Below are 22624 nucleotides of genomic sequence, written 5' to 3'. Positions count from 1 at the left end.
TAAAGTAAAGATACTTTTATTTTGTATAACACAATGTGTCGAAAAAAGATGAACGAGAACTACAAGTAACATATTATTTTATGTACTCCAATAGTTTATCAATGTTTCAGTAATATTTATATAGAAACAATTAATAAGCGAAAAAAATAAAAAGAGTTTATTACGTAATTAAAAAATATTCAATATTATTTAGTAAAAATAGTTATTTATTTATTGAACTCATAAGCTCCATAACCGAATATGGCACGATGTTAGAAACGGATAAATTGCAATATATTTCTATCTTTTTGCTAGATAAATGGCTCATGTATCTCCCAGTTATCTCGCGTGATAATAGAATTTGGAAGTATTCAGTTTGAGATCCGTTTCAGATTTAGGCTGTGTTTCAAAATTCACTGCCAGTACTGAAAATCTACAGCTTACGTTACGTATATAGGCTTGGTAGAAAGGAGTCAGAAAACAGTATGTCCGCTCTCTTCTATTAGTCGAAAGCCGGCGCATATGGGCGCATGACGTAAGCGGTTCTCGGTTATGTGCGTATGAAGCTCTCGGGGAAAAACTGGCATCATTAGGTAGTAACAGCTGATCATTCTGCGACGTGAGATCAAAAATGTTACGTTCCGTTACGAGTAAGTTTTCCGATGTAAATCACATCAATTTTTATTAATTAATTCTCATATATTCTAACGCGAATTTATGCGTATTATGCATGCACTTCTGTGTCTAATAAAATATTGTATTCGGACCGTGGATGATTGATTGTTGATCTCAGAATAAATTGTATATATGTCATTTATTCTTTATTTTCTTAATGCCGTGCTGTTGCATAAGATTGCACACCTTAATATACGTCGTAAAGCGTAGTGTGCATTTGTTTACTCGCGCAGTTATGATTTACTCTGAAATTGTCTACTGATCAAAACATTCTCATAACCTTTCAAACTCTACAATTATCAAATATATACTATATAGTGTAGTAATTTTTTTATCTTGTTTTTATAGACAACGTTCCCCAGGGACTCGTGTCCCTGGTGCGCAGCAATGTTGCAGCATCAGGATGCACTGCTGCTACATCAAAGGTTCAGGCTAAGCATATGGCTACGGAATCATCTGTGCAGAAGGCTAAAGCGCCGCTGCCGGAGAAGACTAAGGTTGAACCCTACAGCCCCTTTCAGAACACCAGTAACATGGCAGAGTACGCTTTAGCTAGAGTGGACGACCTGTTAAATTGGGGACGAAAAGGATCAATATGGCCAATGACCTTTGGTTTAGCTTGTTGCGCAGTGGAAATGATGCACATTGCGGCACCTAGATACGATATGGATAGGTTCGGTGTCGTATTCCGTGCTTCGCCTCGACAGTCAGACGTGATTATAGTTGCTGGTACTTTGACGAATAAAATGGCACCAGCTTTGAGAAAGATCTACGATCAGATGCCTGAACCACGATGGGTTATCTCCATGGGAAGTTGTGCAAACGGAGGCGGATATTATCATTACAGTTACTCTGTGGTCAGAGGTTGTGACAGAATTATACCTGTGGACATTTACGTGCCTGGTAAATTTGCAGCTAATTCTTAATTGTATGTTATTAAATCGGTATTTAATTGATATTAATCTATTAACTTTTAATATTGCAGGTTGTCCCCCAACAGCAGAGGCATTATTATATGGTATTCTACAGTTACAGAAAAAAATAAAACGTATGCAGACTACACAAGTTTGGTACAGAAAGTAATGTACAGTATCTCTGACTTCTATAGTGACAAGTGTAAATTATTTGAGAATTGTAAAATAATTGATATAATTAAGTAATAGAAGAATTATATAGGTTCTTCACAAAAGAATGTGATTGATAAAATAAATCACATCTTAATAAAAATAAACTTTTTTATTACCATTAATAAGTTTTGCTCTGAGCATGTAGATAAAAAAAAGATGAAAACGCACAAAATGCACTTCACATCATTTACATTGTCTCTACAATAAATTAAATATATTACAATTTGCCTGTTTGTACAAAAAAAGCCATGAAGTTTGAGAAAAATTAATATGTCTCCTCTTCGTATTGATATATAAAATTTCATTAAAAGTATAAAATTGTTAGGATTAAATATTTTTTAATTAAAATACAATAGATATTGTACTCAGATCGAGTTTATCGAAATATATTCCTTTAAAAAAATTCACATTTTTGAAATTCTGAATCCTTAAATCTAGAATTCTTAAAATTTCGAATCTCAAAGCCTTTAATACTACGCAGGCTTACTGTAGCTCGGAAATTTGACTCTTGAAATTAGATTAGCGCGCCTTAGTTTAATTTATAGTCTATCTCGAATTTACTTTTTCCGAAAGAGCATACTAGAATAACATCACACAATAAAACATAAATCATATTACGTCAATGATTCGGACAGTACACTAATAGTGCTTAAATACGTGAAGAAAGACTACAAAAAATTTACGTTTGTACTATGTCTTCTTTATATGCGTGAGAACGGTGAAATATCTGTACAAACCTGTGTTTTATTACATTCTCTATTTCATTGCTCGTGTATCTTCTTACTTCTAAAAATATGTACAAAATATTTTCAGAGTAATATAAACGAGGCAAAGAATTTCACACGCAATTCTTTGTCGTTTAAGTTACCACGTTCTAAGGCCCCTTCCTTTTTTTATTTATTATTACTGTAACTAATACTAATAACAATTACATTTTATTATATACTTATACAGTACATACACATATATTGTTTTAATAAAAATACATGTACCGAAACTTAGATGTATAATAGGTAAAAAATTTGCCTTTCTCTTTCTTTAACCGACTTGCAAATTTCTGTACCTATCGTTCTTTATTACACCGCTTGATGAAGATGCTGTTATTCTGTTGTATCCACAGCCAAATTATTAATTACTTTAGTCATTAAAAGAAGAAAAGACACGATAAGAAGAAAAGAAAGTAGAATTGTTTTAATAATCCAGTCAGTCGGGGTTCACACCTTGTTAAAAGTTAATTCGGATTCATCGTTCTTATTATAATTCGGTACATACAAAATTTAATCTAAATTTTGACACTTGTTCCCCGTTTCAGGACAACATCATTAATCACGACTCCGTCCGAGGGTTCTATCTTTTTCCCGTAAAATCTTGTATGTCACTGCACAATGATATCGTAAATATATAAAATTAAGAAAGTGTCCGATATCATTTGTCCGGTTTTAAAAACTTAATATATTAAGATTTATTCGTACTTCCAACGTGCGATAAAGACACGTGACGCTGTAACAAAAATTTCACAAAACCACATTAGTCTGAAATACGGGATCGACGAAACTTCTGAAAAAAAATAAAAATCTTTTATTTTGTATTTCGGCCTATTTCCTAGATGCGATACAAAGCTTGTCTAAACACATTGTGCGGCAGAAAAGATTTTATCGTTTGAAAAAAACGCGTCTGATATCACACAGTCAATATTTATATCCTCTTACAATTCCATCGAATGTATAGAACGGAAAAGAATTCAATGCATAAATTAATGTAACGCATAAATTGAAGTAAAGAAAGTGATATATCAATGATCTAAATGTACAATCAGTCCCTGCCGAGTAATTTCGATGATACAAATAATATAGTAAATCACTATGAAGCTCTGCAATGGAACAGCTATAACTAGTTGCCATATAATCTCTCGCAAAGATCTAACGCATTAAAAAAGAGTCTAGATGTTATATCAAATATCTCCCAATTTCGTTCACAAGTAAACCCGATTTTACACATTATAATTCTCTTAACATCTGAGACTGAGTGATGCTGAAGCGAATTTCATTTTACAACCCAATGAATAAGTGGTACAAATATGTACGGCTTCAGCAAGCATTCTGAACAGTTTAAGTAAATGGACACACCTAAATATCTTCTTATGTCATTAGAGAATTGCTTGCGACGTAGACGGCGGTGGATTAGTCGGCAACGCGGGCACCGGGCCGTCTGTCCAATTAATGAGCGAGTGTTCGTTCATTTGAGTACTCTGAAAATGGTCCTTCAAAAGGGTTTGGGAGAATGTACAGTGCATTTGATACGCCTCGCTCTCGTGAGTAGGATCACCGCAAAGTCTATATAAATCTGTAACAACATCAATTATACATGTACAGTTGATCGAGAAAAATAGTAAACTAATAGTAAACTGTTCTTAACTTATATGTGTATACCTTTAAGAATAGCAGTAGCCCACAATTGTACATGCACATCAGGTATTTTAGAAGCTAACTGCATCGCAGGTGTAACCATATTCATCGATTCTCTACTATTTCCCAACGAGAGAAATATATGTCCCAAGAGTACAAGACTACACGAAGTCAGTCTGTTCAAGTCTTCCGAATTTGCCATTTTTAATGTTTCCCTAAGATATCGCCTAAAAATCATGTTTATATGATTACATGAATTATTTTATACTATTTTTAATATTAATGACTAAGAAGAACCAGGATTATTCAGTCCTTAGTTCTTTAATTTTCGCAAAATTGATCAAAGTTTTTATATATTCCATTAGAATATAAAGATAAATTCTTACGTACTTCGCCTCGTTATATCTAGCACCGAAAAAGGCTTGGAGTCCTTGTACGTAATACGCAGCTGCCCTCAAAGAATGAGAATGTGAGGGTAAAGATTCTGGATTTATTCTTTCCAATAAAGCCCCCAGTTCGGCGTCCCTTTTCGTTCTGAGGTATACTATCGCTAGATTTAAATTTGCGAATGTCCAAAGATCCCTCTCTTGTGACGTCTGAAAAGAAAAAATAAAATGACTTCTTTAAATCGGTGTCATCGATATAAATAGTCCAGCCGTCTAATTCAAGATTACATTTCTGCGTAAAATTCAACGGCGGTCAAAATAAAGAAATAAATGTTGCATTGAAAAAGCGTATATCAAATATTACAAATTACATAAAAACAATTTTTTATCTTACTCTGAGTGCAGCGGTGAACTGAGCCTCTGCGGCGTCCATACAATTCATAGACATTGCATATAAACCTATTAATGCGTGTAATTGAGGTCGATGGCCTTGAAGTAACCTAGGCTGTCGCCTGCAGAGCTGGCAAGCTTGTGAAATTTCCGCAAGCGCTACGCTTTTATTTCCCATTACAAGCCGACACATTACTATATGCTCCAAAAGCATTAATTGAAACACAGACAAAATGGGCTTATTATCGACAACTGTAAAATGGTAAGAAAAAATTTAATTTTAGGTCGTAAATTGAATTGATGTAAAGGAAAGAAAAAAAGTAATGTACATACTTTTCAATTTTTCAATTTGAGTAAGCGCTTTATCGGTATATTTTTGTGCTTTATCCATATATCCAGCTTGCATCGAATGCATGACGGTCACTAAATAAACCAAGACATATAGATGATCCTTTGGCATCCATATAAACATGTCTCCTATATTGGAACCAGTGACTACATCGTCAGAAGGCCAACTGGGAGACATTATGGTCTGTATACTTTGTTGCAATTGCTTCAAACAAGGTTTCACACTTTTTACCTATTTCAGAAATATAAAAACAACGATATTAATTATTAGGATTGCATACAATATTTTCTATAAGATGTAATACTGATAACTGCATTCTTACCTGTCCTGCCATAAGGTAATGACAGACTTGAAGAACTAAAAAGTATACTTTCAAGTATTCTTTTTGATGTGGACTACCCTGCCAATTCTCTACATGATGGCCTGCTGAATTTAGAAGAGGAAGAACTTCTGAGAATTTTTTATCTATTAATAAAAGCATACATCGACTCAAAAGAAAGAGAACTCTAGTGTAACTGGCATTGCTTATGTGGGAATAATCAACACCCACTGCAAGCAGACTACTCGCTGCAACAAAGTCCTTCTCTGAGGCGTGTATTTGCTGTAAGTTCATAAATTACAATAAAAATACAATTTTCAAAGATGTAAAAGCACTTCCTTCATTAAACTTACTGCGAGTTGAAAGATAAGCCTGCAATGCCAGTAAACATTGTGCTGAGACAGTTCTATCGCCTTCCTCAATATGGGTTTACTCAGATTTGGCTGTTGCTGTTGCTCGTACAGTTCTGCGACCACGCTAGCTGCTTCAAACTTCACATCGTCGAACGTATTTATATTCTGACTCAGCCGCCACTAATGAGAATAATCACAAGTTATTAATCATACGAGATAATAGCGTAACTAATATGCACTAATCAACGTGTAATTGATCCAACATTTAAAATTATATTATTTGTTATTGACAGCGTGGAATGAGGTTAGAACGCAAAGAAAGGCAATATACGAGGAATTACGCAAATTATAAAAGAACAGAACAAAGATGGACATAATTAACTTCGTTGATTTCAATAAACGAGTAAACAAAAACAGCAACTGACCGCTTGTTCTAAATGGGATCGCGCCAAATCGATGTTTTTCGTGTGCGTGAGAAGGATGTTGCCGAGCTGAAGATGAGTGCGCGCCTCGACGCGCGGCGGCGGCTTGAAGTGGAAAACCGCCTGCAGACACTGGATGCACGATTTGATGTTCGGCGGATTCGACGTGCGAAAATTCTCGGCCAAACCTAGCAACGACAGATACCAAGCGTCCTGAGATGACGCCATTTTGACATTTCACGCACGGCGGACGAATCCCCACTGTCGCCGTCCGCTCGGCCGTTTTGTCGGTGACGCCAGATTTGAGACGCAAGCAGCAAGCAGCTGGTGGGAGGAAAAACCGCACACATGCACAAGTCACGTATATCTGATTGTGAGCTCCGCGCTTCGGCTAGCTTTTGAAGATATCCTAAAAACGTCCTAAACAAGACATCTCTAGGACGTCCTGAGAATCGTTTTTCAATTTCTTTAACAATTGACATTCTGAATTTTCCAACAAAAAACTTTCCAAAAATTTTAAGAGATGTTTTAATTATATAAGTGTTTTGCGAGCATCCTAACCTATCAAAAGTTGTTCAGAAGCGAAAATATCTATGTAGAAAAATTAAGATTATCCACTGGAAAGGCCAGAAACGCTCCATTTTAGCTGGAATTTTAAGAATGACAGGAAAACATGATGAGCTCGTCGATAGTGCCATTTTTTGATCAGTTATTACAATGACGAGAGCACTTACCATCGGTACATTTACCATCAGCACACTTACAATCAGTGGTTTCATCATGTTGCAACGGCTTGCGCATGTGTGCGGTATTCCCTCCCTCACGCTGCTTGCTGCTTGTGCGTCTCAGATCTGGCGTTACTGCTGCCTGTCCGGCACGCATGCGCCATACCTACCGCGCTTTTCTCGCATTGTTTATGCAACTGCGCATCCTTTCAAAAATCTTATTCATATCACTGAGCAAGCGTTTTCTGCGATTTTCTCGCTCGCTACGTGTAACAATTAACTCGCTTTAACACATAAATATGAATTTTATGTTAGATAAAATCGGATTTTCATTGAAAGACGAATAAAACTGAATACGCCGTCTTTCGCCTATCCTTCGCAGATCTCGATATAAATTTTCTTTATACTTTTTCATAAAGATATAGTTTAGAACTTGGTCTATTCTTTGGTAGTTTTTCACCAAGAGACACAAGCAACACAAAAGTATTATTCTCTCTGTTGCTCATTGAATATCGAACAAAGACAGAGTGATACTTGTGTCGATTTGTGTCAACTTGTGTCCTTTGCTGGAAAACAACCTTTATTAGTAAACTGTGTACAGGTGTTAGAAGTATGTAATAACTATATCATAATAAAAAACACAATGTACAAAAAATTAAACGTATCTTATACTTATATTTGCACGCAGTCACTAAAAGGATGCAATATTTCTATCTTTTCCCGATTGAACAAATTTCACATTATGCGTAACATATGAGACGACACTTTTCTACGTTCCAATGTGGGATAATATATCCCCACCAGGTGTCAGTTAATACCGACTTCCCGGCTAGCTGACCACCAGTCGTCAGTTTCGAATCACGCGAGATCAAACGCGCTCACTGATTTCTCTTTCTTTTTTTTCTTTTTCAATTGTGTATCGCGATGTCCTACCGTTGGTGCGCGCTTTTCTTTTGTTTGCTGGCGGTTTTTCCGCCGCGCGGAAGTCATTGCGCCGCAAATGTCACCGATGTCGCGGAACAAACGCAGGCGGAGAACGCGTTGGCGAAGCTGGTGAAAATGTTCTCCAAACCGGGCGCGTTCAAGCGGGTAAGCCTGAAATGTTAAACTGTAATTTGCAATTAGTTTTTATACTGTAATCCCCTAAATCTATCGAATTGAAAGACCGATATCCTTAAAATCTATATATATATATATTAAACTTCGCAAGTATTTGTTTCGCTGCATCATCGCATCGCTGCAATAAATATCTGTTATTAGAATTCCAAAGCTCTGCATTCCGTAAAAAAAAAAAATTAAAATACCTCAAGTTTTGAGCCTGATATTTTACGTGTTAAAGTTTCACGATAATGATTATTCGCAATTATTTTTCGCAAAGTGAATATATCGATTCGAGGTGTGTCGAAGAATGTTGCTGCACAAGGCAAGGTTTATTTTGAACTACTTTTCTTTTTTTAATTTTTCTGTTAATTTATTATTCGCTTCGTTTCACTCGTGATGCAATTATCACCGAAGAAATAGGCTACGCGTGCAGCCGTACGCGAAAAGTGTCACCAGTGCCTCGCACAAACAAATCCCATCATGAAAGTTATTATATATGTGTATATAATATAGCACACTCCTCGCCAAGCGCATTCTTTTCTAATTCTTCGACCGTACTTATATTTTATAATGAATTTCAAACAAACTTTGCGCCCGTAGAATTTTACGCCGCTCCGCGCGCCGTGTAACACTTTTTATCGATAAAAAGATCAAGTCGCATTTTAAAAAGCGACATTAATACTCCGTAAAAAATCATGCCACTAACACGGTAAAGGATAAGAGAATTCTCCTGGCATTTGCGAATTAATTAATGGTTAATTGATCGTGGCGAAATGGGGGGGGAGGGGGGGAGGGTTTCGAAACAACGGCGAGTGCTCGCCGCGGAATTTCACGGTGAAATAGTGATCTAATGACGAAATACTTTCAGATCGACGCGATACTCGGCGAGAACACGATAGAGGCATCGTTCACGAGCTGTCCCATGGGCGAGGAGGGCCTGGAGTGCCGAAGGGCCGAGGCCCGCAGATCGGCCGACTGTCCGCGAGGTAAATCGTCGCGAGCCACCGCAGGCTGGGAGCGTGCATATGACCGCATTGCGATCCACATACGATACCGTTAGCAGAGGCTTCCTCGCTATTACGAAAAACATCGCTATTCGCTCTTTGACAATAGAGATCCTGACCTTGACAATAGCCGCTCCCAGATGGCTATGCTCGCCGACGCAGCGTTAATGTCGCAATGCGAGCGCGGCGTTAATGCGCCTCCCGCTTTGCGTCCCGATGACTGTGCACGGAAAAAAAAAAAAAATGTTAGAAACACCACCTGTAAAACTGTTTTAAAAATTGAGGTAAATTAGGAGCGCGCGTGCGGTGGAGCTCGCGATTCAACGCGATAATCTAACAACTTCGGAATGACGCGATTGCATTCGGTATCGCGGAACGATCTTTCGTCGAGTGAAGAGAATTCGCAATAATATCCGCGCGAAAGATCACGATCGCCTTTACGTTAGAGACGCGCAGGTGCGCATACGACATATGCAGGACGCGACGATACGAAATACACGACGGATAAGAGAAAGTAAGAGCACCGAGAGGCGAATCTCGTTCGATTTCTAACTATATATCGCTGATATTGAATTCCAGTATTCCGAAAAAAAAAAAAAAAAAGAACGTCAAGAAAATGCGGTTGCGCGCACATACGTATTGATTGAAACGCGAAAAGGAAAATATCGCCGGTGTTGTGAATCGCCTTCCTTTTTATATGAATTTCATTGCAGGAGACTGTTTCTGTTACGATTGCGCCGCCGCCGGAGCTGATTTATGGGCCTCCTGTTGCCGTGAAAGCTTGAGATGCTGCTCTCACCTCGCGGCAGCTTGCAGGACATGCGACCAGCCGACGCTGTATCCCTTCTGCGCGAAGCACTTCAAGAAATGCTTGGCTCAGTACAACGAGAAAAAGCAGAATTAGCGGCCGCGCATCTTCGGGATCTTCGGCGGCGTCTCACAATCTGTGATAGATCGATTTTATCATGACGATCATCGACGATCTTGCGGCACTCGACTCGCCTTCTTCGCGATCCAATTGTTACAATTTCGTCGTATTTACGCGGAGCGAAAGCTATCAGCCAAAAAGGACGCGAGACACTTAACTTAATCGTGTTAGCAATTGCGCAATCAAAGTACGCCGTGCATTTCTAAATATAGCGTTTATCTACAAAGTCGTTGAACTGGTCCTGCCTGATTATTTCTGATCGCAATTTCATCGGAACGAATACTTTAGATATTCCGCGATGGAGATTTATACACTTGAACTTCGGCAGCGTGCATTAAATGAGAAATTTACAGGATGGACATTTATACATTGCGGAATAATATTATTTGTAAAACAAAACGATTTTTTTTATGAAAAGAAATAAAATTGTTTTGTTTTTTCGCACATAAGAGGATTGCTGAAAATCAGATTTGTGAAATTCGGTTTAGAATTACTGCGCATTACGGGAGATTTTTTTCTGTGAATTTTTATTTATCCGATAGTTTCGGAAAAATAATGATGCAACGTAAGCAGAAAAAATGTAAAAAATTTTTAGATTTATGAATCTAAAATATAAATTAAGATATAGGTACATAAATCAGTGAACTCATATATCTGTACACTCGTGAATTTGCGAATACATAGTTTTGTACACAGTACAGCATGGATCAACATTTTATTCTTTGATTTTTGGCAAGACACTCGAATAATTAGATAACTATAATGAAACACACAAAATTTCGAATTTCGTCGATAAACGTAGATTAATTACCAATATTACTAACGCAAGTCTCTCGCAGATATGAATTAATCAAAAAAAAAAGAAAAAGAGAGAACGATTACAAAAGATAAATAAACATCACCTTTTAATACAATCATTGGTAAGCTTTATTCGTATAGTTTCCAGAGTATTCGGTAATCGGTATTTATCCATTAATTCTATAAATCGTGGGGGACAGAGCTTTTCGTTCGAACAGACGTTTCCACGATCAGTCTACGAATTTTCGCGACGACTTTACGACGAAATGAAAAATGTGCGCACATCACGCAGTCTTTGACGGTTTGATCTAACATTCGTAAACGTAAAACATTCGTGTCCCCGTGAAACGCGCGGCCAAGGTGCGGCTCGTATCTTTTTTTTTTTTTTCTTTCTTTCATTCTGCAAACGCCTTAGAATTCTAGTTCTGCTAAATATCCCTCGTGTCCGTCGTGTAGCGAAAAGTTCCTTTTAGGATATAAAATTCTCTCGCACTTGGAAGTGCATAATTGCTAACAGCACCACACAGAGGTTAAAGACGAGACTAGAAAAGAAGAATAAAAAGAAACATGTCGATTCTTCTTTCGAATGAGAAACGAGACGCGGTTGATTGATTTACGGACGATGACGATGATGATTTGCTCTATCGATTTTAATAAATTCCAAGAGACACACATCAGGCATAATTTTCGCGTCGTTAGAGAGAATTTTATAAAGAAAGTATATCCTTCGTTTATACATCGCAGAACAAACTAAAATTCAAATTCCGATACTCATTCCTCCCGTTTGTTTAACGTAGCAAGCGATTGCGAAAGAACTTATTTTCAAACCGTCTTAAGAGAAAGATTTAACAAGAGGTGAATCTTCAATTTTCGAACTTAAATTAAATGTTTCCCGGAAATATTTATTTCCATTGATTCCAACACAGCGGGTATATTTTTGAGTATTGAATATCGCTAATCAACATAAACCAAATGTTTTTACACTTATATATTAAAGTGTTCTCAACTCTAGAATGTACTACTCAGTCTAATAAAATAGAAAATACGACTAATAGCAATGTTGAGCAAAAATGTAAGTGTAATAACAATTTCACTTGTCTGCACTTGTAATTGAATATTTGTTATTCAATAGGAATTACACTTTTTGCCCAACATTGATCAATAGAATCTCAAAAATGTCAAAATTTTAGAGATCTGAAGAAATGATACAGAAACTATTTTAAAAGTAAAAATAATTAAATCAATAAAAAATTGAACATTATACAATAATAATATTTCCTTATATACACTTATAAAATTAATTTCCACCTTGTTTTTTTTTTTTTTTAAATAACTTAAAAAGAATTCAGAGTAGTATGCAGATTAATTGCAAAAAATAATTTTGTTGCATTTATCTAAAATGCTTACAATTTGCAATATAGTACAATACCCCTCAAAAGTTAAATCATCAATTTTGTTTTTAATTAATATTAACTTTTAGAAAGTTTTTTTCAACTGTTTTTATCGTTTTCTTATATTTAAGACAGCTTGGAAATATATTCTTCAATTGTCAAAATTATACAAAATATTGCTCGATTCTCTCAGGGAAGTACGTTCAAGCTTCTAAGGGTTATATTCTCTCCTCTTTCACGTTGTCATTCTACTTTGCTCTCGGAGTTCAGCTTAAGATAACGACGACGACGGTAGTGCCCCGATGATGGTAATCAGTTGACATATTATTCTCTTACACAAAAAACACAGATCTTGATCTATTATGCGATCGTAGACTTATTATGGTGTACATGTATATCAAGTACGAGTTCAAAATCTATCACGTAGTACAAAGAGAGATGATTATGCGCTATTTTAGTTTATTAAGTTGTATCATATACCAAGAAATATCAAGACTATAGTACTATATATTTAATTGATTCGGAAATGTATGACCAAGATCGGTTTAGCCCAGAATCAATGAAATCAGACTATTTAGTGGACGAGGGGGGAGGGGAAACTGGTAATTAATAGTATTTGCTGGGGACAAGTGCCGGATATTTTTAACTCGTTCAAGTGCAGACTTATAGAGGACGTCGTAAAAATCCGGCGGTCGCCGTGTTTGTAACAATTCGCAAAGAGTCTCGATTACGTATCTCCTCTAGTAAGTTTCTTTAAATACTTTTACATCGAAAATGTGACATGAAATCAATCGCGCTGCGTCAACCCCCCCAGAAAACCCCGATTCTCGATTACTATTCGCGTGAATTCCCAAACTTCATCGTCCCGGTTAAGTCGTGTGTATCGCCCCGCCCGAGCGCGCATCCTGTGTGGCACATGACTTAACGTGCGACTTGACACCGTGCAAGGAAATCGAATATTTGTGCGCGAATGACACTCGTGTCACTCCCCATCAGAAACTCGCCTATGCATACTCCTCCATGTCTCGAGAGAGAGAAAAAAGATTGCTATACACTTCACATGTGCAGGCTTGTTATCACTCACACGCGCTTTCTTACAAAGATCATCTTTTTTTTTTTTTCCTCTTACGTAGCTACAGCACTATTTTGCGTTAAACTCGTCTTAAAAATACAGTTCGGAGAAAATAAAGAGATATACACATAGTACAGGTACTGCCGATGGTCGCAAAACTCGTTAAAACCAACGGCAAAAACGACTTAACGTCTAAGGGCCTAGAAAGATCCTTTCCATCAACTTCGTTACACTCGTGCTACATTCGTGCCTCCTCTCCCGCAATTACCCCTACTTATTGTTAGCCATCTCATTCGTAGTCACTTTACACTTATTATTGGTTTACTTAGTGCCTTGAAAATGTCTATTTGGTTCTTTATATCATATTGCATGACAGAGCTGTCTAACACGCGACATCACGCGAACGTGCGAGAAATCACATTTTGCAAATATGTTAATCATAATAAATACGTTAATTATATTAAGAGAGACACAAAACAAGAGAAATATATGGCAGATTCACAAACGAACAAACTTTATGAACAACGTTTGTCACGTTACAATAACAAAAAAAAAGCAGAAAAAAATATATGACGAGGGGAAAAAAAAAATGTTACGATACGATCGAGTGAACGAAATGAAAACGCTTGTGCAAGTTAGACAGTTCTGTAATAAATTTCAAGCGATTGCATTCAATAATACGCTTGTCGATACGTTTAAATATTAATGATTTATGTTAATCAGTTGTTCAGTGGGCAACATTAACGACAAATAATAGAAATATTGAAAAAGAAAGAAAATAAACAATTCCGATCCTGAAAAGTTTTCTAGGTCTCCGCTAAAAATAATCAATGAACCACTTAGTCGCGACAACTGGTATCCGAACTCGTGGATACGTTAAAGCGTGTCTCAGTGACGGAAATAAAACCTTGACCCTTCAGATAACAATAAAGTCATAAACATACACGTCAATTGACATATTCACAACGATTAAGCATTCTTTATACAATACTAACGAATGTTCATATTTCCAACTTATCAAAGTTGAGCTTTACCTTAATGCTGCGATTGGCATACCGTAACGTTCGGCCGCACAGAATCCATAACCAACTGCACACTTTACTAGGTTCCTTCTTTCCCCCGTTAGTCCTCTGTCTTCCGTTACACACGTCACCAAGTTATTCGCATTTACTGTTGCGTCGTCCTTTAAACGCGTCCGGTTACGTTTTCCAATTGTGCGGATGAGCCCTCGGTGGTGCTTGATTGTTTTGCGCTTGAGACGCTTGCGACGGGATCATGTCGAGCAGATACTGACGCTGAATGTCCGCCGCCTGTCGTTGTAACTCTACAAGGCCTTTACTGCCAGCAGCCTGCGCCATTGCTAATTGATAGGGGTACAGTATCGAGGTAAAGTGCGGCATCATGTGAGCGGGAAGAGGTTGATGCGGCGGTAAACCGGGCACTGGATTCTTTGCCAATTCTGAAACAATAACGCGAAGAGAAGAGGTTAGTTTTTGCAGCATGTATATTTTTCCGCTGCAATATTACAATTTTCTCATATCAAGTATCAATTGTCCATCTAATACCTTTGCTAATATATTTAATTATCGGTACAAAAGCATTAAATTTTTAATTGCTACTTAGATAATTGGAAAATTTTCTATTCAATTTTTCTGTCAGTTGATTCGGCGATAAAGACAATTTGTTAAAGATTTAAAATACCTCTGAGCAATTGTTGTTGCAAGGCTGCTGCAGCAGCTGCGTGCGGGCTAAACTTCCCGCTTTCAGCCAGTTTCATCAAGGGATGCTCTTGCAACTTTGGCGCTGGCGGTGTCGGCGTACACGTGGGTGCCGGCGGTACCTGCGGTGGCGGCGCAGGCGGCGTGGCTACTCTTCTTGTAGGAGTGGCTGCTTTAGGAACTGGTTTCGGAGCTGGAGGATCAGGACTTGGACATGCCGTCTGCGCTAACCTTTGCTCTATCTCTTGCTCCTGTTGTAGTGCTTTCACGAAAGCAGTTTTTAATCTGTAAACCCATTTATAATCGCACTCATTAGAAAGATAACATTTTTCTATAAAATTGGACGATCTTTTATTCAGTCCTCTCTGTACGTAATGTTTAGTTTAGCAACGGGTTCGGCAAATAAGATGTTACTACTATTCTTACACTATTAAGATTTTAATGTGGACAGAAAAAAAACGTACCGATTAGTGTGCTCTGCTTTCAAAGCCTTTTTCACATTAGTCGTCACGCAGTGCTCACATATAACACGTGGATCACGACCTGCTGATGGCCGCTGGAAGGTTGCATGCTGCCCCCTGGGACTGTCCTTTTTACCACCAGGCATGGGTTTCTCCCACTTCCATACAGGAGTGAAATCTGTTTTGCACTGTGAGCACTCGAACGGTTCAGGAGGTGGCGGTATGGCTGGTTCCTTCGTTATGAAATCAACCACGTGTTCCAAACCGACCAAATATATGAATTCCGTATTGGAAGGATTCGGCACAAAATGCATCTCCGGAGGCGGTGGTTTCGGTGGTGGTATTTGCAGTAATGTCTTTTCGAGCTGCTTTCTTAAGGCCATCTTGGCAGCTGCTTGACGTTGAGCAGGTGTTTCCTCTCCTCGTGAGCTTCTCTCCTACGTTATCAAAAAATACATTTCAAATGATATAATAAACTTCACTACACAGCTAATCTTCTAATGACACAGAAGACAAACATTTTTAAACAAATAAAAAAGAAGTACAAAATAAAAGCTGTACTCGAATAGAATTTAGATTTCGATAATTTTTAGTATTTAGGTGTATTGAAATAGAGACTGCGTTAGTGAAGACTTAGCAATATGTTAACTTGTACTATGCAGTAGACTTAAATAATACACTATTACTGTCCTATTCACTATTAAAATAAAGGATCTTTAAAAATAAAAAGCGTAGACAAAAAGAATGAAGCTTAATTAAATGAAGCTTGAACATCACATAATGCAGAATAATGAAAATAATAAAAAAGAAAACAGATGAATATTCGAGAGAGTACACAGACGAAAAGGCATTACACATTGATCGACGAATGAATATACCTGTTCTGAATTCACAGGTGTGCTTAAGGATGCGGTGGTTTTATTTTCTTGCGCTCCAGCAAGCAGCTTTGTGTTTAGAAAAACACAACAATGAATTATATATGTTATTACGTAACTAAGGAATCATTTAACACTTTCACAGCCGATCAGCGACAATAGCTTGTGATATATTAGCGCAGTGAAAGTATTACCAAAATATCTTAAAATTATTCCATTAAAGAAAGAAAAAAAGATGCAACCTCAACAACCTGATATTTTCTGTGATCGCATGAACCAAAATTATGGAACTAAAACTTATAAATAGGAAGAGTAATAAAATTGGAGTTTCTATACCTTACTTACTTGGTGCGCCGGGGCTGGCGTCGGATCCTTCGTCGATCTCTCCGTTCTGTCCGTTGGTGCGTGATAACTCGACACAGTCGATGCCGTTACACTGGGCGGTCTCCCTCTGGGATGCGGTGGTTGCGGTATCACCATGTTCGGAGGCATACCCGTACTTGAAATGGCATTACGACCGGGTGTGGGAGGCAGCACCAGTCCAGGTGGCGGAGCGTGTATACTACTTCTGCTCGGTGCGGGCTGGCCTCTAAGTAAAGGCGGCGGCGCTTTTCCTGTTCTGTGATTTGGAGAAAAAAAAAACATTTACTTTTCGACTTAAGAGATAGAAAATTACAATGAAAAACAATATTGTCGCAAAATCTTACCTATGGGGCACCTGCTGCACCGTTACAGGTGGCGGTAGTTTACTTGGAACCTTCGGCACTGCTGCAATATTCTCTTTCAGCTGTTGAGATTGGCGTAATTTCTTCAAGAGCACCAATTTCATTTCCTCCGACTTGAGCTCTTCCTTGTACTTTCTGAGCGTTCTTTCGCGTTCAGCCAACTCGTCGGATGATAATTCCTTGATTGGCAGCAACGGTGGCATGTCACCTGTTTGGATCGCACATTCAACATTAATGAAATACAAGGCAACACTTAAGTGAAACTTGATAAATTATTCTCTACTCTTTAGCATTGAAGTAATCAAAATTTAGAACAACCTTCATCACTGTCCGATGCATTTCCATTTAGATATCCGTTCAAACGGGGTTCATCCGGACTTTCGGCGTAGCTTCTCTCGATTCTAGGTCTGAGATTGCGACGCGGCTTGCGATCGTCCCCGTGTGATCGTTTAGGAGCCAAGATACCCCGTGCAGCATTTTGTATATTCCGAGCTTCTGGAATATTGTTCTCCAAATTCGAGCCAGTGGAGAAGATCCCCAAATCTAACGGGATGTCTCCAGTATTTACAGAAAGGGACGGGGAATTGCGTCTGCTGCTGAAAAAAAAAACACACAAAGAGGCATTAAAATATGCAACACAAATATTTATTGTCGCACAGTACATGTGTTCTAAGCAAAACCCCACTGCTTTTACAAGACTACAATTTTACTGTTTTAAGTATATTCGCATATGTCAAGAGTAGCAACAACCTACTTCTCCATCCATCCACAAAGTGATAACAACCTGATACTGATAAGAAACTCGCTTGGATAAAAGGCAGTATTATCACTAATTACCATTGTATAGCATTCTATTTTAAGTTTTAAAATTCAAAGTGAGGTCGCTACAGAACAATATCGCGCAAAATATACCGCTTCACTCGATGTTAATTTATATTTCAATTGACCACACGTGAAAGTTGAAGAATGAAATACGATAAACATCTGATGACAATCCTTACCTGATGCTCAAATCCACCACCGAATCTCCGTCCACATCCATGGCATCCATTCTTTTGGTCGCGGTCACTCTGCAATTATAAAACACGCGTGAAGCCGATCAACAGGCACGAATCTCATTTGGAATATTTTATGTGTGGTTCGAAAACACGCGCTACACACGAAAGCCACGACGATAATCCGTAACACGCTCGCACGCTCGCTCGCTCGCTCACTCCCGCAACACCACGGGCTTCGCGCGAAATACACAGAGATTATTCGCTCGCGTTAGCACGCAACTGGGTTACCGAATCTCTCCTATGCGCATTCTCGTACACGTTCGGCACCGCCGTGTGCCGCCGTCTCGGCGCGAACGACGCCCGGGGTCGTCGAGGGAGAGAATCCGGCGGCGCGCGACTTTATTATCGCGCGACGACGAGAGTCGCAGCGAATGCCACGCTCGAGCGACCAGCAGCGCGACGAAATCCCGTACGACGCGTAAAGCCGAGGAACATCCGTGACGTTAGACGACGCCACACTAGCGTGAAGGAGCGCCTGAGAAGGGGGGAGAGACGGAGGAAGCGAGACGGGCGGGCGATCGGCCAATACCTGCGGAAGTAACTGTCCTAACCTAACTTCTACGAAATTAAAGACAATCGGCGTAGCGTATCGAGGCGATTTCCAGAGAACGTACAACACACGCGGCTCCACGACGGGGACGTCGTCGGCGACGACGGCCACGTCGATACCCTTCGCACCGCCGGTCCCGTATCACTCGCGGTCGCGCGCTACTTTTTCGGCGGATCGCATCGATGCTCTCCGCAATTGAAGAATTAAATTTGATGCCTCGGAAGTGGCGTCCCGACACAATGGCAGCTAAGCGTAGCGGTACAAGACCCGTAGAGTAGGCAGGTCGGTCGAGAGGGGGGTCGGGCGAGCGGGGTAGAGGAGTACGGGAGGGGTAGGGACGAGGGATACATGGCGCGGGGAGAGGAATGGTCGCACATTAATTATTTCCCCTCTCACCCCTACTACGACCGCACGCTAGCCGCTCACCCACACGCGGCCGCATCGAGAACGGGCTAGAAACCAATTTCTCTCTTTCTTTCTCTCTCTCTCTCTCTCTCTATCTCTTTCGTTCGATCTCTCTCCGCTTGTTGGTCTATCGTGCTCCCGCGTGCACTCTCTCTGTTTCTCTCTCCTCCTCCTCCTCCTTCTCCTCCTCCTCCTCCTCCTCCTCCTCGCACCTTACGAATTTTCCCGAATTTCGTGTCTCCGTACGTGTTTCCTCTCCCACTGCCGTCCTCCCGGTCGCTCGCGCGCCCTTATGCCCTACGGGAAATCGATTTTTCGACGGCAGGGTCCCCACTGCCGGCTGCAGCGACGACGGCGGCGGTGGCGGCGGTGACCGCTGCCGCCGGCACGGAGGGCTCGCGCGCGATGTTTTTCGGCGGGCCATCTCGCGCGCCGTATCTCACGCGAATGATACGGAGAAACCGTGCGTGACATCTGCGTGCCCGAGACGAAGCATCGCTTCTCGTTCTCTTATCGCATGCGAACGCAAGCGTATCGCAATAGGCATGGCATCCGCACAGGCAACCGCCGTCCGTCGCACGTGGATTCTTATATACAGCCATTAAACGCGTACGCTCGCGTAGTAGTTTCTCTCCTTAGATCTTTCTCCCGCTTTACCTCACACCCGCCGGCACGCGGCGTCACGTGACACGCCGTATATTCTCAGAGGTCTCTAAACTCTCTTTACGTGCAAGGATGTATGTAACTTCTCGCGGCGCAGCGCGAAGAGTTATGTCATTCCGCGCGCATAAACAAACTCCCGCCGGGAAATCGCCACCGCGGTCTTAACGACGCCAAGATTTACACGAGATTTCGATAGCGAGCGATAAGGTCCGCGGCTGATATTCGAGTCTGAAACTCGAAACGATATTCCGGCGGAAATCGGAAAGAGATCGCCGATTCGACGCCGATGAATCCAGATTTCGATGGACGAAAATAACCTCTGTGTTTATTTTACGCACAGCGGGCATCAAGATCTCGTTTCTCATTATGAATAATTAGAAAAATTAACGATAATGAATCACTGGATCAGTGTTACGCTTCAGCTGAGAGTTGTCTAATTAGGCATTCGAGAACGAGTAGCAGTTTCGTGCTTCTTGTTCGTTTCTCGCTCGCGTGACATCGTAAATTACATAGCTTCGTTCCAATAATGAAAAAATTGTATTACATCCCGAGAATTAACCCCGAGTTTACTACCTTGCATATCCTTGTATCTGAAAGACCAGTTTTATTACCTATCCCCGACATGCATTTTTCTATTCAACACGAAACCTACTCTCGCAACGAGCCAATTAGAGCCCGAGTATATACGGGTTTACGTGTGTGTAAATCTATCGCAGTTATCGCAACAAAATTAGAAAATCCGTAGGAATGTGCATGGCAAAGAGTATATGCAATTCTTTGAAAATCAAAATGACAAAAAAATTCCTACAAAGAAAAGTGACTGAAAGTTAATGATGATGATGTGTAAAAGGTCTTGTTTGTTCGATGTGAGGTCAAAGTTGAAAGATACCGAAATAAAATAGAAAGCATCGCAGGTAGTCAAGGGTGAAATATTTTTCGTGAAATACTTATAAATTGAAGAAGGATACTAAAGGCTAAACGAAGGCAGGTCAGAGTATTTGGATACCGTAAATTCAGCGAAGCAAACAGCAAAATCTCATAAACGCCCATTTTGAGAAACACTACTACAATATTTCATTCAGTAAGAACTAGTTTAGTAAACTGCTGTGTTTATATGTGTATAATTCTCCAAATTAAGGTTTGAATGAACCTAATTTTAAATTTCTACAAGTCTAGATCAATTTGATAAGGAAAAATTTAAATAAATACTGATTAGATGACAAATTAGAATATTATTATTCGAATAATTTAATGATCAAGTTATCCGCTGTTTGCATATTGCTAAAAAAACATCGGTACAATTATGTACAATATTATTAATGATTGAGATTAACATCGTTAACGTGTGAAAAATAAAAAATATTTTTAACAATGCCAATTGTTAACAAATACATACAAAACATTTCCATTTCTAAGCCAAAGCTTGTTTATAAAGTAATTGAATGCGAAATAAATTTCTCCCCATTATTTATTACAAATTAGAAACAATAAATTAAATTAATTCCACATTGATGATATAATTAATAATTCTGCAAGGCTTAAAAACATGATTCATAACATCAACATCTTTTGATTAATTGAAATCTAGCTTCGAATCTAATAGAAATCATGTAAAAACGACAAAAATTGCAAAAAACGCGTAAATTTTTCTTGATATTTAAATCTGTGTTTTGCGAGGCCCTCAAAAAACAATGCGCCTTAAATCCAAAAAAGATAAGTACGGTCCTGCGGTTTCCGCGTCCGTCACGAAGAAAACTTGAAGTTGCAACGCTTTTCCGACCATTTCGTGAACTTTTCTATCCCTTTGTCTCCCCCTTTCACTCTGGTACGCCCATTATCCTTGGCGACACATACCTGTGTAGTCGACCAAGGTTGATCCGAATTTGCGTGCTTCAGCCGACATGCAAATCAAGCCTCCTCTCCTCTCTTCTCCTTCTTTCATGAATGTCTACCCCTTTCGCGACACAGAGCCGATTGCACGATGTGAAACAAGACGCGCGCGCGTTGCCGGCGGCCGACGTTTTTTTTACCTCGACGCTTCTTCACTTCACTTCACACACAAAGTCACTCGAGTTCATCCACTTTATTGCTCGGCGAGATGCACAACGCGATGTATCATTCGCGGCAAACACCGCTGTCGCTCACGATGACATGGCGCGTATGCATCATGTATCCGCGATCAGTGTACACGCATTACATTCTCAGCCGGCTCGATCGGCCCGCCTGCCTATCGGTTCCCGAGCGTCGCCGTCATTATCACCGTTCGTCGACGCTAATCTTCCTTCGCTCGTCTACCGGTTGCGCACGCTGTTCACCGATTCGTGATTGCGTTCACACGCGACACTCCGGCACATGGCTCAACAAACTCTTGCGGTCGGGTGCCGTCGTCAGGACGCGGGCACGCACGCACGTTTTCCACGAGAGAGGATGCCCGAGTTCCACGCGCGTAACGACACGGCGACCGACTTCCCCGGATAGAGGGAGAAATACCAGCCATGCGCAATAACATGAATTTAGCAGACGCGCTCAGTGACGAAATACTTGTCGCGACAGGAGGCACCGTGCCCCCGAAAAGAGGGAATAATAAAAAAATAACATGGAGATTTGTAGGAAAAATTGTCAAAAATAAAAGTGACTTTTTTTTTATCCCCAAATTAGTTGAAAATGTCAAAAGGAATTCTAAATGTTGAAAGGAATTTTTTAATCGACTTAGGAAGCAAAAAAGTTCTTTTATCTGTTAATTTT

General features: G+C 39.7%; 4 protein-coding genes across 18 annotated transcripts; 2 read left to right on the top strand and 2 right to left on the bottom strand.

Annotated features, from left to right (window-relative positions):
* Positions 1–467: 467 nt before the first annotated feature.
* On the top strand, positions 468–1885 carry LOC105676420 (NADH-quinone oxidoreductase subunit B 2). The gene is made up of 3 exons (XM_012374284.2): positions 468–629; positions 1003–1557; positions 1640–1885. Exons 1-3 carry the CDS (start codon positions 611–613, stop codon positions 1735–1737), a joined length of 672 nt encoding a protein of 223 aa, XP_012229707.1. The 5' UTR covers positions 468–610; the 3' UTR covers positions 1738–1885.
* A 253-nt stretch (positions 1886–2138) lies between these two features.
* Mau2 (Mau2 sister chromatid cohesion factor) lies at positions 2139–7159 on the bottom strand. 3 transcript variants are annotated; one of them, XM_067351365.1, is made up of 11 exons: positions 7140–7159; positions 6967–7051; positions 6409–6729; positions 5984–6163; positions 5634–5912; positions 5296–5542; positions 4967–5214; positions 4577–4782; positions 4211–4413; positions 3908–4124; positions 2139–3338 (listed from the first exon to the last, which is right to left on the bottom strand). In XM_067351365.1, exons 3-10 carry the CDS (start codon positions 6631–6633, stop codon positions 3928–3930), a joined length of 1785 nt encoding a protein of 594 aa, XP_067207466.1. In that variant the 5' UTR covers positions 6634–6729; positions 6967–7051; positions 7140–7159; the 3' UTR covers positions 2139–3338; positions 3908–3927. The 3 variants fall into 3 exon arrangements, with proteins under 3 accessions (XP_067207466.1, XP_067207465.1, XP_067207464.1); XM_067351364.1 differs by having other exon boundaries at positions 2139–3281; positions 7140–7158; XM_067351363.1 differs by having other exon boundaries at positions 2139–4124; positions 7140–7158.
* Positions 7160–7890: 731 nt separating this feature from the next.
* On the top strand, positions 7891–11077 carry LOC105676421 (uncharacterized). The gene is made up of 3 exons (XM_012374285.2): positions 7891–8219; positions 9100–9217; positions 9949–11077. Exons 1-3 carry the CDS (start codon positions 8055–8057, stop codon positions 10137–10139), a joined length of 474 nt encoding a protein of 157 aa, XP_012229708.1. The 5' UTR covers positions 7891–8054; the 3' UTR covers positions 10140–11077.
* Positions 11067–22413, bottom strand: LOC105676416 (transcriptional repressor p66-alpha). 13 transcript variants are annotated; one of them, XM_012374277.2, is made up of 9 exons: positions 21734–22413; positions 18205–18273; positions 17522–17796; positions 17186–17411; positions 16815–17097; positions 16482–16547; positions 15607–16040; positions 15126–15427; positions 11067–14883 (listed from the first exon to the last, which is right to left on the bottom strand). In XM_012374277.2, exons 2-9 carry the CDS (start codon positions 18252–18254, stop codon positions 14624–14626), a joined length of 1896 nt encoding a protein of 631 aa, XP_012229700.1. In that variant the 5' UTR covers positions 18255–18273; positions 21734–22413; the 3' UTR covers positions 11067–14623. The 13 variants fall into 13 exon arrangements, with proteins under 13 accessions (XP_012229700.1, XP_012229696.1, XP_012229691.1 ...); XM_012374273.2 differs by having other exon boundaries at positions 17522–17799; positions 21734–22409; XM_012374268.2 differs by lacking the exon at positions 21734–22413 and adding an exon at positions 19429–19720.
* Positions 22414–22624: the final 211 nt, after the last annotated feature.

Source organism: Linepithema humile, chromosome 3, assembly GCF_040581485.1.
Source record: "Linepithema humile isolate Giens D197 chromosome 3, Lhum_UNIL_v1.0, whole genome shotgun sequence".
NCBI classification, from domain to species: domain Eukaryota; kingdom Metazoa; phylum Arthropoda; class Insecta; order Hymenoptera; family Formicidae; genus Linepithema; species Linepithema humile.
This window is presented reverse-complemented; position numbering and strand designations above follow the sequence as displayed.